Source organism: Grus americana, chromosome Z (assembly GCF_028858705.1).
Source record: "Grus americana isolate bGruAme1 chromosome Z, bGruAme1.mat, whole genome shotgun sequence".
Lineage (NCBI taxonomy): Eukaryota > Metazoa > Chordata > Aves > Gruiformes > Gruidae > Grus > Grus americana.
Window position 1 is genome coordinate 243,713 of NC_072891.1, and position 19,820 is coordinate 263,532.

At 39.6% G+C, this 19,820-nt stretch overlaps 1 protein-coding gene across 4 annotated transcripts in view; it reads right to left on the bottom strand.

The window, feature by feature from the left end:
* Positions 1-533: 533 nt before the first annotated feature.
* The window catches only part of MALT1 (MALT1 paracaspase), a 35,906-nt gene continuing 16,619 nt past the window's right edge, over positions 534-19,820 (bottom strand). For all 4 annotated transcript variants that reach the window (XM_054809078.1, XM_054809079.1, XM_054809076.1 and 1 more), the window contains 8 exons: positions 18,168-18,371; positions 12,302-12,479; positions 10,871-10,945; positions 9,667-9,794; positions 7,592-7,741; positions 5,900-6,057; positions 4,593-4,718; positions 534-3,806 (listed from right to left, as the gene is read on the bottom strand). In XM_054809078.1, coding sequence (XP_054665053.1) covers positions 3,342-3,806; positions 4,593-4,718; positions 5,900-6,057; positions 7,592-7,741; positions 9,667-9,794; positions 10,871-10,945; positions 12,302-12,479; positions 18,168-18,371 — 1,484 coding nt within the window. In that variant the 3' untranslated portion in view covers positions 534-3,341. The remainder of the gene's footprint in view (positions 3,807-4,592; positions 4,719-5,899; positions 6,058-7,591; positions 7,742-9,666; positions 9,795-10,870; positions 10,946-12,301; positions 12,480-18,167; positions 18,372-19,820) is intronic.

The window sequence follows — 19,820 nt, forward strand, 5'->3', positions numbered from 1 at the left end:
GCGCCAGCGGGCTGCCCAGCGGTTTGCGTCGTGCCGGTGGTTTAAATCACGGTACTCAGCTCCGCGCTGCCGCTCCTGGATGCCTTCCCGTGCCGCGGAGCAGCGCACCTGCAGACGGACAAGCAAATGCAGTTGGTGAGCTCCCCTGCCCTCCTGGGGACAGCTTCCAGGGCTCGTCACTGGAGTCCGAGTCTAGCCGCGTTTCCCAAGGAAACCAGCGAGCTACGACCAAAGCTCGCTTGGGTATCTTTGGGGGGCGACGGAGGAGGATCACCTGGGTGTAGCCAGCACTACAGCAGGGGGATCGGAAGCCAGAAGGCACATAAGCTCGTATTAAAAATAATCTTTGAAGTGCACAGTTTGAGAAACCTGTACAGTCCAGGGCACAGATATGTTTAACTCGAGCTGAAGCTCACAATTCAGGTTTCCCCTTCTTTTTTGTTAGGGAAATTATTTTATTATATGCTTTGTTTTAATAAAGTTTGGGGCTGGGAGGAGCAGAAGAATATAGCAACTACATATGCACAGATATATCATTTTGTGGACAACAGTTTATTACACAATAAGAAATAGAAAAAGCTTTTATACAAATTAGGAAACTGTGACAAAGTATTAGCTAAATATTACAGTACTAGACCATGCCTCAAGCTTTAATTTTTGATTTGTAAGTCAATTGCACAGGATAGTTAATGCACAGGTACACCTCATTCATCAATAAATATTTCACTAGTTAATTCCCTCCAGGAGAAAGGAGAAAATCAGAAACTCAAGCTCATTTGCAGATTACTTCAAGCACAGCTGTCATTCTGGAAATAATGACATTAATATCCATGTACATATATCCACCTTTCAGCACAGATGAATCAGACGATCAACAGTACTAGTTAACGATGCATTAACACTCCCCTCTGAAACGTGTCACGACCAGCGCAGCACCTCCCTCGGTGCCCAGCCCACACGCTGTAAACTGCCAGGTCCCACGGACGGCAGCGCTCTCAGCTGAAGATTTAAATTGCTTTGTCCACCACATCAATGAGATTCAGTTATTTTCATTTTTTTGCTACCTACTAAATGAAAAGCGCTATGATCATTTTTCTAAAGTAAAATATTTCATGATGGGGACCTTAATTAAAGCAATACTGCTTACCAATATTACCAGGACAGGAGAGGCTATTAACCATATCTGAAAACTCCCTTGAATTTTTAATTACCTCACACCCGATATTTTCATGCTTCCAAAGCACCAAGACTTTTAAAGACCTAATAAAACATCAGCGTTCTCACGCTCGTCCACAGACACAAATAGGCAAGTCATAGATTCTTCAATATTTTGAAACAAAAACCAAACAAAAACCCTAATGTGTCCTTTTTGACCAAACTATTCCACCTGAATATGCAAAATACTTTGGTGAGCAACACTGCCCTTTCCCAAACCAGATCAACACATATTGCATCACGTAAAAAGCTTGGCAGCTAGCCCAGGCTACGTCTATCTGTTCCCTTTGTTCAACGAGGCAATAAAGCACCCGATGAAGCAGCTCATTCGCCTTTCAGAAGGGGATCAACTGCCTCCTGAAGGTGCCAATGCCTCCACCTCCAACAGGGAGGTTCTGGGGCTCAGAGGCCAAAGGACCCCAAGGACAACTTACTCCTGGCATCTAGTCCATGGGGAGGTGAACCCCACCTTCGAGCTCCGGAGCCAACGCACACACGTAGGGCTATATACGAAGTGTCAGGTCCCGACACGAAGCGAGTGTCCCTCACCTCTGGAAGGCTACATTTAAAGCTGCTTTATCTTTTATAAGTGCGCTTGAAGCTTTATCTTGGGTTTTCACACTTTTAGGGCAGACTTTTAGCATTTTTATTTGAATGAACAGAAATTCATTTGGCCTGGAAAACAACTGAGTAGGGGCTTTTTATTTGTTTAAAATCACTCCAGAAAAGCAACGGCTGGTGTCCAGGAACACACCGCTGTACTTCAGCCTGAAGAACCCCAAAGTTTTCTCATCTTGCCCATTCATTTTTAGCCTTGAGCATGTCTTACTGCGTGACTAACTATACAATACTTTGCTTGCTATGAACAGGCACTTTTCCCTCACATTTCCATTTAGTGTTCTTCCAGAACATGAAAAGACCACCCTTCCAGAAATCAGACCAGCAAAAATTGTGTGTTACATATGAGAAAGACTATCATAATAAGAACAGTCCACACAGTATGAATCATTGCTCCCTCTGACAATTTGTAGTTCTCTTAAAAAAAAAGTGATAATGTTTGTTTACTAACTCAGTTCAGGTTTTACTCCCTTGCACAGCTCCTCATCCATCTGTTAGTTGCCGCCACACGTTGGCCATCTGACCATGAGGGAGCAGAACGCCGTCAAAGCTGACTATTAGCTACATCCAAGGGACCGGAATGTCAGTGACTGATCCCAATACGTACATGAGCAAGGAAAGAAACTGAGCCTTGAAGGAGACATATTCTGAACACTTGAATATTAAAACACCATTATCTTCACTTCTGTAAAAGCTCCCTCTCTTCTCAGTTCATTTATGTTATGTGTCATCTCATGTACTCAATAGGAGGCTGTTACAACATATATAAACACATAAAACCTTATTTTAATGCAGTATGTAAAAAAAATATTGAACAACTGAAACTGAAAGATGGAAGAGAGAAAGGTACAGTTATCACTTTGTGGCCAATGGATATTTAAAAAATCATGTTAAATCATACAGTACATGGAAATTAATTTTCCTGCTTAATTCTGTCAACATTTTCTCCTATGACAGTTATACATGTTTACCTTATTTTTGTATAGGATGAGCGGTCCCTCTCTGAAAACGGATTTATGAAACGTACATTTACGAAACATACATTTACAGTAAATCTTACAACTCCAGTATGTACTGGAGAAGCAGCTGGGGAGACCCGAGGCTTTACTGTCTCAAGAGAAACTGTGACACCACAGCCGGGCTTCTGCACATTCATCCCCTAACAAATAGGCGGCCTCCTCCCAGAAGTGCACGATTGCCTCTATTCATTAGCTGCTTGACTGCCAGAGAATGGAATAGGAAACTCTGACAGGTTCAGGTTTTCCCCTGTATCAAACGTCAAACAGTAGGAGGAAAAAAAAATAATGCCTTTTTCATTCCTAAATCTATCAGTCCTGTTCTATCGCTTTGGATCTGAAAAATTTTCATCACAACCTCATTCCCTGTACCACCTCTAGACTCTCCAAGCCCTTTGTCCTGAAGCCCCCCAAACTCCAGGGGATGCAGCAGCAGTGTGGAAGGTCCCCTGCTCAAGGATGATACTCTGGTCTATTCCGAACACATCACAGCTACTGCTGTTCAGAGAATCTGAGGTTGTCAGAGAGAAGGAATTCCAGTTCAACGGTATCATCAGTGGTCTCTACTGGTACGTTACTCTTTTCCACAGGGGGTGAGTAATTCAGTACTTCATGTCTTGAAGATAGTATCCTTGAAGTCCCATTGCAAGAACATGTCTCTGGTTGCCTGATGCTGTCTGAACAAATACGGTTTGGATGGTAAGTGCCCGGACAGGAATTTGGTTGGCAATGACTAGGGACATAGTATTTAGCTGCCACTGGACTCGATTCTATTTGATTATGAAAGGGATTATTAGCCATGCAACAGGTCTGGACACAGTTATTATTTTTGAATCCATGATGAAGGCCTAATTTAGCAATAAGGGGCTTCCCAACATTAACTTCCTTTCTTTCATCCATTGTATCTTCTATTCCTGGATACTCATAGTGCAAGCAAACAGTGAAGATCAAGTGCTCCTGCAAAAGAGAAAAGCGGGGGGGGGGAAGAAAAAGAAAAACCAAAAGGTTATACTTCCTCCCCAAATAAACAATATAGCAACACTTGAAGAGGCATAGTCCACTGGAGAAGGAGACTAACCTTTTTTAGAAGCTAAAGACATATGTTAGGCAAGACTTGTTTACTGAGGACCTCTTTCGGCTAATACTTGCTCACCTGATAGTCTTTATTTCTAGAAGCACTTATATTACACCAGCTGCCAGAAGCGCTGAAGAAGAGATACCAAGTGATGTCCAGCACAATGCTTATGACACAAAGATACAGAGATAAACTTAACAGTGCCACAGTATGTTGAAGTGAGAACCTTTCAAACCCTGCATGCCCAAGAGCACAGGTTGGAATGGAAGGCGATGATACGTAACATTTTCATCTCCTACTAATGACTTTGTAAGATGCAGCTCTGCTTCAGGTCACATTCTTATTGTGCTACAGGGCACAGGAACATCCTCACAGTGCGCAACAGGTGATATTCACAAAAATAACCATCTTATCAAAGTTCAGTACAGGCCTAGAAAACACAAAGTGCCTTGCATGATGGTATCAGGATTGCATATGCATTGATTCCCTGGCTTTCGTTTTTCAGCTAAGAAACTGAAGTCACTAAATTGTGCTATTAACCATTTTTCTCCTCCAAAGAACGTGCTACTTATTATGCAGACAATACATAGCTACCTCAATACAGCTGCAAAGCAACATGATTAACCTAAATTATCTGAACAGACTTGTGAGGAATAATAGATATTAACCCTTAGTTTTTGCAGTGAACTTAGCCTAGTGTAGAGGCAGTGCTTGGGAAGGTCCTTCGATACTAAATAGCTTCCAGTTTCCTCAGGAGTTCCTTTATTGGCCTCTTTAGGATCCACATCCAGGTCCTGTTGCAAGAAAGAAATAAGAACTTAACTGAAGGTACAGAATCTGTAAATCATAAAATAGTTAGCAGTATAGGGAGCGTAGTGACAGGACAAGGGGGAATGGGTTTAAGCTGAAGGAGGGTCGATTGAGATTAGATGTTAGAAAGAAATTCTTTACTGTGAGGGTGGTGAGGCACTGGCACAGGTTGCCCAGAGAGGTTGTGGATGCCCCATCCCTGGAAGTGTTTAAGATCAGGCTGGTTGAGGCTTTGGGCAACGTGGTCTAGCGGAGGGTGTCCCTGCCCGCAGCAGGGGGTTGGAACTAGATGATCTTTAAGGTCCCTTCCAACCCAAACCATTCTATGATTCTATTTCTTTTTATCAACTCAGCATTTTCTTCTTAAAAGGAAAGAAAACACCAATCCTGGATTACTGGCAAAAACTGCTGAAACCCACTGGTAGTCACAGGCAGAAAGGGTTAAATTGAGTAGGTTACTCTCTTTTGCTGATGGTTTCTGTCAAACTTGCTGTGCTTGTTTCAGGGCTGCTCTTTTTTACCTAACTTCTACTATGCAATACAGTACTACAACACTAATTCTGTAGGCTAAAAATACACATATTTATTATGCACATTAATGGAAATATTTTATTCATAAAGCATCAGAAGTGTCCTGTTTGTTCTACCTAGAACAGTTTCTCTGCGCTGTGTCCTCTTTCAGAGACATCAAAAAAGATGGTTTTCTGCCCCAAGGAGCTTTCCATTTTACTCTTATCCTTCGCTTTACTGTGATCAGCTGAGTAACATTAATGGAACTGGACAGCATCATCCAGGTGCAAAGAATTGTAAAACTAAAGCCTAAGAAACCTTGTCCTGCAAGGTAGATGTGTCCTCAGCTCACCTAGGAGCTACTGACATTTAACTTCAAAGTAAATATAACAAATACTTGATATTAGACAATGAAAAACAGAGGTGACTTTCAATAAGATGAGCCCAGATTCATTTTAATATACTTTTATATATATTAAAAATATGCATAAAAAAAGGTAAACGTGTGTGTCTGTACAGACACACACGTGTATGCGCCTCATTTCAACAGTTCAGACCCATTTTATTACAAAAGATGGAGGTTGACATGGACAGACCAGGCAGTTTTCAACCTCAGTGGAGGGAGATTACCGTGACACATATAGGAAACACTTACGAGTGCGAAGTCTGTAACGTAGGCTCTGCAAACTACTATTTCAGGTGGCTTCTTCACTATTCGTGTGTAGATTATCATGACATTGGAAAACTCGGCTGCAAACCCCAACTGAATCTGAACACCACATTTGAATTCAAGATACATACTTTCTGGAAGCTCTGCGAATAAACACCACATCATTACTTTCTAAACAAAACTTAGCATATGTATTTCCCATTTTTTAAAATTTGGTTTTTAAATTCAAAACTTTAAAAAGGTACAGACCTCTTCCTCCTGCCCTCCCTCTACCTATCAGTTACATATTTACGCTGAAGCCAACCAGGCAGCAGCACTGTTTGCTAGCATCACACAGTAACTGCAGAGACTGCCAGAGAGCGCTAACTCAACTTCTGCTTTGCAGCTGTCTTTCCAATCTCCGTGCAACTAGCAAGGCAACATTTGCCGTAACTAGGATATAGCTCACTGAACCAGGAATTTGTTTCCATATCTGTAATCAAACCAGTCAGGTTAATACAGTATATAACCAATATATAGGTGACACAGTTATAGCGTTATAAGAACCTTTGAATTTGACAGCAGAACAAGTTTCAGGTTCATTTTTTTCCTTTCACAGCCTATGCACACATTCACAAAGCCTAGCCCGCAGCACTTTTCTTCTTTATATTTTGGATCTTTCTCAATTCATAGGAACATATCTGACAAATATATCTGACCCTGCTCAAGGGTCAATGACATCATTCTCTGTCTGCATGCTTTGTACTGATTTTTCTACTGCCGCTGGAAGTGGATTATTTAACATTATCATAGACATACCTTTATACAAATATAAAGGCTATTCTCTTCCCAAATTCCAAACATATTCTCTTCTATGCATGGCTTAAAACAAATAAACCATAAGATAGCATTATGTCTTTATAATTTCTGTTTGGCATTTCAATCATTTAAACAAACAGGAATTAAGGGCTTGATTCCACAAATAAAAATCTGCATCTGTGAAAGAGATGTATTTTCATCTCCTACTAATGACTTTGTAAGATGCAGCTCTGCTTCAGGTCACATTCTTATTGTGCTACAGGGCATAGGAACATAACATGACTAGTTATGTCTTAAAAATGCCACCCCTGACCCTCTGCCCAATCTGTCAAAGAAATTTTAAAATGTACTCCACAATATTTACGTGAAAAAAAGAAAGAGATCTTAAACCTCACCGCCTTCTTAAAAGAAGCCTGGAACTGATCTCACCCTTTAGTTTTCTTAGTTGTTTACACTAAAAACTCCTTTTCATCATGCACTTTTACTATACGGCTCACCTGGCTATTTTAGGTGATGACTTTAGAATGAGATTAATTTCGTCTTCGAAGTGTCATTGTTAGACACAAGTAGACTACTGGGAGATTATCCCAGGAGGCAGACATCATATAAGTCTCCCCTTCAGTGTCTGAGTGGTCTTAAATATACTTACTCAGGATGAATTCTGCATGTCACCTTGTTCATTATAATCTCACATAGCTGTGAACCCCAACACGCAAATTTCCAAGATCTGAACGCACTAATGAAAATTCAGATGCGAACTCAAATTTCTTCCATTTCCGTTCAATATCACAACCCACAGACCAGCGATTATTAAGGAAGCACATGCTCTTATATTCCAATTGTGCAAGTAGGATAATCTAAAAGTGGACTGTACTATACCATGAGCTTTGGCCCACTGTAGGTTCCGTGCCAGAGACTCTGCAGAAGATGCGGTTTGTTGAATGGGATCTGTTAATGCCCGTTTCTCAGACAAACTGCTGCGGATCTCCAAAGCTTGCTTGCCTTTGGTAAGGTGACATTTGCCCATATCTAGAAATAAGATGCATATAGTTTCTCTCAAAATCACCGCTGCTGAAATTCTACCTAAATTAAGTACATCACTGCAATGTTGTCTGGTTGCTATGGTTATGCCAGTGTCAGCTCTTCCACAAAAACTTGCAGTTTCAGAAGCAGTCATTGCTCAGCTATTCATTCACTTAAGGCTAAACCAGCTCGCCAGCTGCCTGCAGAGAATCCTGAGGGTTTTGCTTGCGGCCCAGTCAACGTGCTCACGTGTATTTCAGAACCAGTTTAAGCAATATCACGGCTCTGATTTGGTAAGGTGCCAATTAAAGCAACTAATTTCAAGCATGTGAGTAATACCATTGAAGGGGATTTCTAAAGAATTAGGAGGTGACTTATTATTATTATTATTATTATTATTATTATTATTATTATTATTACAGGGTTTCATAAAACAGTAACAGTCAGAATGTCCCTGAAGGCAAGAAAGATGAAGGAAAGGGAAGAGATTGGAGCCTGCTTCAAAACGAAGTTTCAGGAATGATGGCTTAATGGATTTGGGCCTAAACACAGCAGCTAGTGAGCATCCAGGAGGAGGAGCTTCATTAGACCTTCTGCCAGGCTTTCAGGAAACAAAGCCATGCTAGCTCTAGTTTCTACTGCTGCAAAGGAGAGGACAGCAAGTCCTCAAATTCTTCCTTTGTATTTAGGTAATGGCAAATGGAGTAGTACTGTAAACAAATAAAAAGTACAAATCTTAATGCAAAAAGCACTCTGCTTGACTGCCCCTGGCAAAAGAAGAAAAAACACATCGGCTATTTAACTTTTCACAGAAACTTCATGGAAAGTTTAACAGATAAGACTGAAAATACAGAATAGTAAGTTTGTTTTATAGGATCTATTCAAGCAGCACACCAACTATAAGCAAAAAGATGGAGAAAAATACACCAGACAAACAAGCAAACGGTAACCAAAAACCATCCCATTTCGATTTAAATCCTGGTGGTATGCTAGATTCCTACTGCCATCAATTTGACATAAAATCCATGCTTATATTTCAGCTAGTCAACCAATGATCTCTTCCCTTTGCTCAGTAGAGCACTGACAGAAGCTCTGTCAGTTTAATCTTTGCATTTCATTTTCAACCATCTGACCTGTTGACAGCAGAACTTCACTGCGCATTTAGGATCCTCTCGGATTTTTTCTGCTTTTTGGATCCCTGTCAAAAGACAGGCTTGGCAAAACGCTGAGACCTGCAGTTGCACCAAGTACACACCAAGAACACACCAAGAAACCACAGCAGAGCTTGGCTGATTACATACATTACCTACAAATAACAGAATCTTACACAGACAGCTCTTTGTTAATGGCCATTATCTATTCTATGTTTTGAGCAAGTGTTTGCACGGAATACATTTTCCCTCTACAGTTTTCACTTTAGCATTTCTCCCATCAATTATAAAAGACAATCACTGAACCAGGCATATTAAGACAGCGGATTGCCACTTATCCCTTTGATAGAGAGTAAATAACTATCATCACTATTGCACTCTTTGAGGCAGGCAGGACTAAGTTAATTGTTTGAATGAACGTGGAAATGACTGGACTACCACTGGCAGCTGTCACCACAAGACAGAAGAGTAATTTTTGTGGATGGACAATTCAAGGCTCCATGCAGAAAGACACTCGGAACAAGTAAAGTTTACTAAAAAGGACAGTATAAAATTGATCACTATTAAAGAAGCTCAAGTCCCTTTATAGTAGCATGAGCTTTGTTAATGTGCTGCCCAGTAGCACCTGCTTCTTGATGAAAGCTGCTATTTTAACAAAATGCAACAAGAAAGAGCTTAAAGTAGTGTAACATATTCGCCATGAGAACAACAACATATAAGCAAAGGAGTTTTTAGTAATGCAGGTTGAGAAGACTGTTAGTGCAGTGAGCTGGAGCTCACCTTCTGCAACCTCATCAAGCAGTACAGTAATCTTCTTGTCTTCTAACAAACGGTCCTTCAAGAACTTCATGAAGATTCCATTGGCCAACCCCGACTGCTGAATTTCAAAAGCTTCTGCTCCTTGGCACCTATGAGATCACCAATATCAGACAAAGAAAAAAAATATTGAAACATCTGCATGAATAAGATCAACGTGAGGACAAAGGGAGTAAAGTTATGTTGGGAACAGGGGGAAGAAACCCTACAATTTGAAAACCAGGCTGTGTCTAAGGCCAATCCGCTCCTCACATTCATTTGCAAGCAACTCATCCTGGGAAGACTTCACTTACAGTCAAGCCACAGACCAGTGCTGATGTCAAACTATTTATATGAGGAGCCTAAATTTCTCAGAGAAGACTTCATTAAAGCTTTTGACTACTTCTATTCAACAGCTTTTGCACTTGACTTGAAAACTGACAGAGGTTATTTAACTTTCGGCAGCAGTAACCTAATAGTTTCAATTGCAGTTGTAACTTTATTCTTTACACCCAGACTAAGAAACACAGGGGCAAATCTATATACCACTCCTCCAATAATTCATTAATTTATACATCTACCACATTTTTTTCTAGATATTTAACTTGCATTAACAGAGGAGACACATGACCGAAGACGGTACAGCACGTAGGTTATAGTTAGTTCATCAGCTGCTCCACAGTACCTGACCTTCTGTACAAGCTCACTGTGCAGTAAGTACCATTAGGAACACACAGGACAGAACTGTCCCTTCCCCATCAGCACAGAGAAACAAAACATTACAGGTCTGAGGGTAAAAATTGCTCTTTTCTTCCCTGTGGTTTTTTCATCTGTAATAAATAATACTTAGATGAGTAGAGCACTCCTACAAGTAACCAATAAAAAACTGATCAGGAACACTGTTCAGCCGTTTCTGGTTTGCTGAACACAGTTCTCTCAGTGGCGTTACCCTATATCTGAATGGGAACGTTCAATACTGGGAATTGTTACAAATGCATTTCCACAGTTAGACAGTGGAATGATTCAAAGAATCAAGTAGAAAAGCTAGTATGAAGACACAGATACGGATATAAATTACTGGTCCTTTAACACCACAGTTAGTATGTTCCTGTAAAAGATGAGCTCTACAATCTCAGTGATCACTTCTGGCTCCAAAACCTCTGTGGCATAGCAGGAGAAAGCTCCTTACGTTGCATATCCAAAAACAATGTTGGCCGTAACCTTCAGAGCATCTAAGATAAGAATTGTGTCGTCATATTCATTTCTGCAATAAATGGAAACACAAAAAAGTAAAATACTAATTTGAGAACTAATAACGGTAACAAACTCTAGAGTTGTTTAAAATACCAGAACAGCACAGTTCAGAAACAGTCATTTTTTTTTTCCCCTCTCCTACAATTCTGGAATGAATCTTGACTGCTAAAAGACAATAATCAGCATCATCAACACTCTCCATGAAGACAATGTAAAAACACAGTCAGATATCACACATTACTCAGATGAGGGCATGCTGTATTAACCGATATACAGTTTGGCTACAGCCTCTTCAAAAATGATTTCTGATTAACTAGCCATTTTAGGTTATAAGAAAAACGGTATGAATGTTTCATTTATTTATTTCCAAAACATGGTGCCTGCATAGTTAAGACAAGGTTTACGTAGCAATATTTTCTAGTTGGATAGCAGACTGTGAAGCTGAATCGGGTCATTGGCATTTCATCAGCAGTGAAGTTTAGAGGCTCTACAAACACTAAAGCAGTAGCAATTTTCTATTATTAAACATTCCTTGGAGACCAATTTTCAGAAGTGCTGACTGAAGCACTGATTTCGAGTGCAAGTTTTACTGGGCATAGTAGTCTCAATGTGGAAAGAAAATAGTACTTTGTTTAGAAAAATCCAATAAACCAGTTGATTTTTAAGATCTAAATAAAGATACAACATCCCCAGCACAAAAGCAGTCCACAAAATCCATGCTTCTGAAGGAGTTCTAAAATAAGCACTTCACTTGAGCCCTTCCGTCAAATTAACAAGCCTTTGATCATATGGATTCTCCTTCCTCCCTGAATGAAGGTAGTTAATGATGCAAGGGGAAAGGGTCGTTTTTCTTCTTTAAGATGCCTCATTTCACCTTTATCTATTAAGACTGATGCTTTATAACTTTTAAACAACAATAAAAAAAGAAGAAATAAATGTCATTGAAATCAAGAGGCAAGTATCTATCCATGGAAACAGAAAGTCTAATCACCAGCTTCACATTTCTATCCAAGGCCAAAGGCAAAGTAAGTCTATGAATGAATCCTATTGACTTTAAAAGCACTCAGGTGTAAGCTGTGAATTCTCAGAACTATGAGCTTTCAAGTACAGTGAATTCTCAGCCTAAAGATTTCTCCTCAGCGTGGAGTCCAGCCTTCTCTCAAGATCCCTTACTATTCTCGCAAAGTGGCTGTTCTGTTTGTTCATTTTTAAAATAGGCTCAGTTTTAATCTGTTACTGCAGTGAATAAACTGAACTTCACAGCTGGTTCCCAAAACTACAGTCAGTATACCCTCTATCGTGAAGCAAAAACATCCCTCAAAGATCTAATGTCAGTTCTCACTATTCATGAACTACGAGATGATACCTTTTCCGACACATATCCAGTAGGAATACATTAAGTCCCGTCTCTTTTTCCTGCATTAGTTTGAGGATGTTCTGCACACACAGACAGTTTGCAGATCGGTAGGGATTTGGAGCATCGATAGGAACCATGAAACTGTTTCCATAGTTTTCGTAGCCATGGCCAGCGTAGTATAACAAACCTGAGAGTTCAAAATATATGTGACTGAAAACAGTTCAAGAGTACATTGGAACATTTCTATAAATTTAAGCATGGTTAAAAACTTCATGCACTATGTCCGCACTATGTGTCTGTGGGAGATTAAGATCATCCGAGCTACTCCAAGCAGTATTTTTTATATCGATACGCCTTTGTTAATACAGGAAGGAAGGGGAGGCGGGGTGGGGAACCACATTAACATCAACTTCACAGTAAACAGACACAACATTAAAAAAAAATAAATCACTCATGCAATAAAATCAATTAGATATTTGAATCAAACACACAAAACACTTTGAGTTATGACCTCTAACAGAAATAATCTGTTAAGTATGACATACAACTCACAGAGATGAACAAGGAAATGTGCCAACTGTAAAACATCTTCTCCACATGCACTTACAAAGCTTTGAGTAGCAATGAGTCAGTGCAGATTTTATAGATAGAAAAAAATAACGCTGAACAGTTTGGATGGATTTTTTTCCCCTTTTTTTTTTTTAAATGAGAGATGCTGTCATCTTTAAAATTATTCTCCCTTTTTTTTTTTTAACTTACCATGAATCATTGACAATTCTATAAAGTACTTAGCTAGAAAAAAACCAGAGAAAAACCTTGCTTGCACTACAAGAGCATTTTGCAAGCTTTTAGTTTTGCTGTTTCCTCTGTACAGTCAGCTTTTCCATTTGTTTTTGTCCTTTTTATAGGGAGGGATAAGAAATATTTTTACATTTAGAAGAAAAAAAAAAGAAAAAAGGAAAAAAATGAAAAAGGGGGGGAAAAAACCCCATATAATTCTGTGATCGTATTTGGTTACTCCAGAGCACCTTCCCATTACCGAAGTACCAACAACTGATTTTTAGTTGATTGCATCTACCTCTCTACAGTTACAGACTCATGAATCTTGTGCGTCTACTAAACAAATTCTTTGCATGCTTACCTAGACGCAAAAGATTATCCTATAATCATCTCCCTCATGTGCCAATACACAACAGTCTACAATATTTTCAGATTTAAAATCTTCAATAAAACATGCAATTGTTTCGTATAGAGAAAACATATCAGGGAATTAAAAAACCCCTTTTCTTAACCCTGAAAAATGGAACTGCAACCTAGGGCTTATATTTTACTTACCTGAATAACATGTCAAAATATTAAAGTGCTGTCAATTTGCAGTAAAATTAGATCATCTTAGCATTAATAAACTCCACTGCCAGAAAATGCAGTTACCAGAAGGTTGTATGATTAAGTGGAATTTTCCTATTGTCTGTTCCCAGTGCTGGTTTTGCTTATCTATGGCAACTTCCATCATCTAAAAATAATTTTTATTTATCTATGCAAGCAGTCTATGGGTCAGATCTTCAATTAGTACATAGTGCTGTAGCTGAATAAAGTCAACAGAGATATGACAATTTACGCTAACTGGAGATAGGGTCATCTTATGTCATTATTCTAACTAAAAATAGCTGTGAAATTTAGTCAACAAAACTTGAGTACTCAGAAAAAACAAAATATGCCTTACCCTAACATACTAACATGATCTACATTTAAATCAGCTTGCGTAGGTAGCTATGCTGGATGTTTTTACCTTTTCCTTACAGATAGCTACAACAAATGAAAATATGTCTCTTGCATAGCCCTGCGCTTTTTGTGAAGGAATACCAAGATATAACTACAGCCCTTCAAACTAAGCCTTGGGTTCTCTCTTACTTGTAAGCTCTCGAGTCATTAACAACTATGCCAAGACCTTGCAAACTGCTCCATTCAATCAACAGAGCTCGATTTCTTTTTATGGGAAGCATGCATAGTCAAGATAAGCAGCCAGCAAGTGCATACAAGGTAAACTCCAGGACGCAAGGTTTCACTTAAACAAAAAGCCTGAAGGTTGCTCATCTGCCAGAGTCTTGGGAAAGGCAACAGCTTTATTCAATTAAAAGTCAGATGTCTAAAGGGCACAGAATTTAAAGTGTATGATTAAAAACCTAAACAAATAAAGGTACTATTGGGGTCTTTATAAGATTGCAATGGTTACCTGTGACCGAGTAGTTTCAACAGAGTTAAAAACGAAGTTAAGGGCCAAATGCATGACTCCATGTCAGGTCCTAAGTTAAAAGGAAACTCTTAAATTTGAATTCCACAGAGTTTGGATCTGGACCTAAATCAAGGTTATATTTGAGATTATATATACATCTGAGTGGATATTAGGTAAGTAATTGGACTGACTGAAGGAAATAAGTCTCATGTAAAGCACGATTTATCAGAGTATTTCCTCAATTAATAGAAATATTTCAGAAATAACAACGACATTTATTTTATATCCTTGAGCAGAATACTGTGCTATGCTTATTTGATGAGTACCTGCAACAGTTAATATGTTGAGCTCAAGATCAGAAATAAATCTCTGCATACCCAGAGTAAACATGTTTGGAGGGCCTCATTAGACACTTTGACACAACGATTTTAAGTAGGCTCAAGTTCCTCACAGACGTCAGCATTTAAGTGATATCTGCGTCTCTCGCTCCCCCCCCCCCCGCCTTTAAAACATATGGGTCTATGCTTTTACCCTTTGTGGAATACAATATTAATTACACCCTACATTTAGAACAACATAAACTAAGACACTAGAGGAGACAATCACGATCACTTTGTTTACTACTCCTGCTCTTAAGGAACAGCATCTGAAATGCCACTTTCCTGGCAGTAAGCAAGAATTACAGAGTGTCATATTAGGCGTCATGAATACGTGTAACAAGGACTAAACAGAAGTAGCCACTATGCCTCTTCTGTTTGGAGCTATGCCCACTAAAAATGCAATAAATCATTATCTATTTGTGCACTGACAGTGTCTTTTATATGCTTTAAGCCATTAATAGCCACTATCCAGAAAGAACAAAGCAACCATTTAAATCGAAGTAGTTATTGCCAAACACCACTGAAAGAATGCTCTGCTTACCTTTCAGAAATATCAACTTGCTGGAAAAATACAACTGCAAAAATATGCCTTGTAAGAGCATTATATGGTGCTGGTGAGAAACTCATTAAAGCCTTTCAGTACTTTATTTTCTAAATCCGTGCCAACAATTATTGAAAAAAAATGAGAAGGTGCAAGAATCTAACAGCTCACTCAAATGTATAAGCACATCTATTTCCCAGGGAACAAAAAAAAGAAAACTGCTATGAGAAAGTCTGCTATACTGCCATAATTAGTCTTCATGTCATGCAAGTTTTGGCTCTGACATAAATGTCAGATCAGCCAGTTCTGCACAGACAGAGCATCAGGTAACACACTGTTAAAAAAGTCATACTAGGAAATAATCTGACCTTGTGTTCCAAAAAAGTCAAATAATGTTTTCTCGACTAGGCATTACTGCAGGAATTCTGCAATATAAATAGGACAACTGGCAGAACTTTTTGGTCTCTGTTCTAAATCATTTCAGGAGTTGTTTATGCAATCTCAGCGTTTAGGAAAATGACAAAAATAGTGGCAGTCAGCAGCAAACTCCTCAAAGCCCACAGCAGAACTTTTCTTACACTCCACGCCAGGTCATTCTAGGCCTTTTCCATGCAAGACAAAGGTTTTTGCTTTGTGCATCAATTCCACCATGCCCTCCCCCAGCTAGCACAGCCACCAGTTCTGTCTTGTGCTTTGTCCCTCAAAATCAAGTTCAATCAAGACAAGAAATCCCAACATATAAGTAATCATCTAAGAATCAAGGCATATCAGTAGTAGCAATGCATACCAGACCCCGCTGGTTAGTCATTATCCCAGCAGAAGGCACCTCCTGCGCAGTATGTGGAGGAGAGCTTAGAATTATTATTAATATTCTATTACAGGTATCTTATAAGTGGATGTGTGACTCAAAAAAAAAAAAAACTTACAGGGAAAAAAAAAGGTGTTAAACACACATCTTTTAGTACGCATGCTTTGCTTAATTTGCCCTCCTATAACTTAAACCAATACTGATGAGATGCTGCAGTACAATCATTAATGTGATGTCGCAATTTAGAAGTCAGAGCCTTGGATTTTTGTGAGGTGTTATTTTTAAGTCTCAAGAGCTTAAGAAAAAAAAATAATGAGGGCTGCTGCCTGCTTAAGTGGCATAACCACTATTAAGCTTTCCATCTAATGCGCAAAGACACAGAGAAAGAATAAATTTTATACTCTATATTCAGACTTTCCACAGAGCTGTTAAAGAACAGCTGTACCTGAGCTCTGCCCAAACAGGAATCTTAGTATGCAACTCAGTGAAAGGTCCTTTATTACTGACAACTGCAGAAGGTCAGGACCCGAGGTCCATAGCTCACCAATTTCTCAGTTAAAGCCTTTCCTTACGCAAGGTATATTCTGCAAAGGATAACGCGAATTCTTCTCTATTTTACTTCTTTAAAGTACGCAGACATAACTTGAGAACTACGTTTTCATTTTACATAAACGAACTTGTTTGCAATTGGCTTTTTGAAGTAGAAATCCAGGTTTGCACAACTCTCTCTCACTCTCTGTCAAGGACATGATGAAAACTCTGTGCTTGCCAGGCCAGTATCACAATAACTGAAAGGAACCAGCAACTCAGAAGAAGGATTTCTACTTAACCTGAAAACTCAGTGGAGAAAGAAGAGGGCAAAAAAGATTGCATCCAATCTGTTGAGTGTTATGCTCTAACTCTAAAGCACAATGGTTTTCTCTTATTTCCATAAGCGGATATTTTAGTTTGTAACATGCTTTGCTACTCTGCCGCGCTGCGCTCCCCCAGCCCCAACACACCTGGTACCAGAGCGCAGCCCGCTGCCAAGGCAAAGAGCAGCACCCCGCTCCTCTGTCCTGCACCGAGCTGGCGAGCGAGGACCGAGCACAGAGCAGCCCCTCACTGCGAGCGCCAGGAGGACGAAGTCCGGAGGGACAGAGCATTCTGCAGACATCCAGCAGAAAGACAGGGGATGAGTGGGAGGGTCCCACCACCAAGCCAGAACACATCCCTCGCTGTGCTCGGGGCTGTTCCCCACCTCCCCCCCAGAAACACAACCCAAGCGTGCCAAGGGACCCGCCAGCCCATACCAAATCAGTAACTTGCAGGCACAGGGAGGGGGGCATGACAACAGAGCAGAAGTTTATGAAGAAGGTGTTTAAGAAGTCTTCTAAGCAGCAAGGACTGCTGCCCGCGACTACATGTAGTCTTGTATACCGCAGTTACAGTTTTCAACTACTCTGCTACTTGCTCGTTTCCATTATAAGCTAATGCAGACGACACAACAGACTATTCTTGCTCTTGCTTAAAAGACTGCTACAAACGACTACTAATGACTTCTCAGTACAAACATGCATCTTCTGCAGAGCATGTTGTCAAATATGCTACACGGATGCAGCAGCTTTTAGCAGACAAACACATTGGTACTATCAAACAAAAAAGTGCACTGCAGTTTTAGGTGTGGTTAAAGAAAAGAGTTTGAACATTTTATCTGTTCTAAGAATAAAGAAGCAATAACATTTTAACCAAAGTCAAAGGATACGCCAGTGGGTGTTTTTAACTTACTTTTCCCATTCTACTTACATGCTATTTACCATGAAGTTTGTTTTGCTATCAGGTATAATGAGCTGGCAGAGGTAAATACCAGATGTTTGTGTACTTGATAGATCACAAACATGACCTAGTTCAGAAGAGGTATCACATGTTCTTACCATATACTCCTTTGTCCAGGAGAAGTAAGAATTCATCCACTGCATTTCGCATCTCAGACTCAGTAAGATCCAGCAAAGAAACAACTTTGAAATCCAGCTGTCTTAGCAAATTAGTCAATTCATAGACATCTACCATTGGAGCCTTGAGCTGGGGGTGATTCCAGTAGCTCATGTTTCCTATTAACAGAGCTACCTTGTCTGTTGCTGCAAAGGCAAAGGAAAAACAAAACCACGGCACGTTTATATATTTCATGGGTTCAATACCTTAAATGTAATTTCTTCTGAAGTGAAAACAGTACCCAATCTCGCTTCAGACACAACATTTTATATACTTTAAAGTGTCATCCTACATCAACAATACAGCTCAACTCTCTTCTCATCCAAAAACCAAAAAACATTTCAGCATGGCCTGACACTCAGCATCTCCGAACTGTGACGTATCTCAGACTGGATAATCTGTCAAGAAGTGAGTCACTAAGGCTATGTCCCATTTCTTTCATATTTCTCAAAGCACAGACAATTACTGAATTCCCTCATGCAAGAAGAAATTTAATAAATATAAAATTTCTTATGGCAAGTTGCCAAAGCTATGGCCAGTACACTTTCCCCAAACATTCAAATTTTCTTATGCTTCTTAAAAACCAAACAATAACCCACCACACACAAAAGACCACTTTCACATCTCTATCTCCTATGTCCCTCTCTAAAACACAGTATGTTTAGGTGGAAACTTTTACAAGTCAGAAGTAAAAAAAAAAAAAAAAAAAAAAAAATTTATGTTTGTTAAGGTTTCTTTTTACTATTGCTCTGGTTAAAAACAATTACACAGAGACACACAAAATTCACAAGGAAGTCTACCGGTATTCTCATAGTTTGAGATACGTTCACTTTGATTTGAATCAAGTCAGAAGTAATTCTGTCATAACTAAACAAAGCAGCAATGAAAGAGGAAAGGAATTGACAGAAATGCTTTAGAGACCACTAGCCTGATTTTTATCCAAAAATTGCAGACTAAGTTACGGAAAGGCACTTATTCAAAGCAAGGCATTTCCTCCCTGGTTTGTTACTTCTCCTCTCCAACAGGAACTGCTGTCCCACAGCTCTGGTGGCAAATGAGGTCACGTGAATGCCCCAAATCTGCTCGAGAGTCAGCAAGCCCGCAGACCGAGATCCAGAAAAGAATCTCTGTCCGTGGTTTCAATGTCTAACATTTCACCTCCTTCAAACAAGATGTTTTCAACATTTTTGCAGCTGGAAAACCTCTAAGGCCTTGAACAGTGTAAACTATTTTAAACAGCAGAGACTGAGCGAAGGTGGCATACTGCCACTGAAAAACACTTTAAAAGGTACAAGCTTTCTAGTTAATTTAGAAGAGATGAACCAGGACTGGGGAGCACTTACACTCCCTCTCACACTGATGAACCTCAAAGTGGTAAAATTTTGACAGAGGCCAGCAGCCTTTCCACCTCATTTAGCATCGACAAGACAGCATGCCCAATCACAGTCAAGTCTACCACACAAATTTAAGAATGCAATTAAAAAACCCCAGCAACTATTCTTCATAACACACATATGCTATCCATCTGTCTTTATGAGCTTCAGCTCAGGATCAAAGCATCCACACACGGTGCCCAGGAAGAGCTGAGCGTGCAG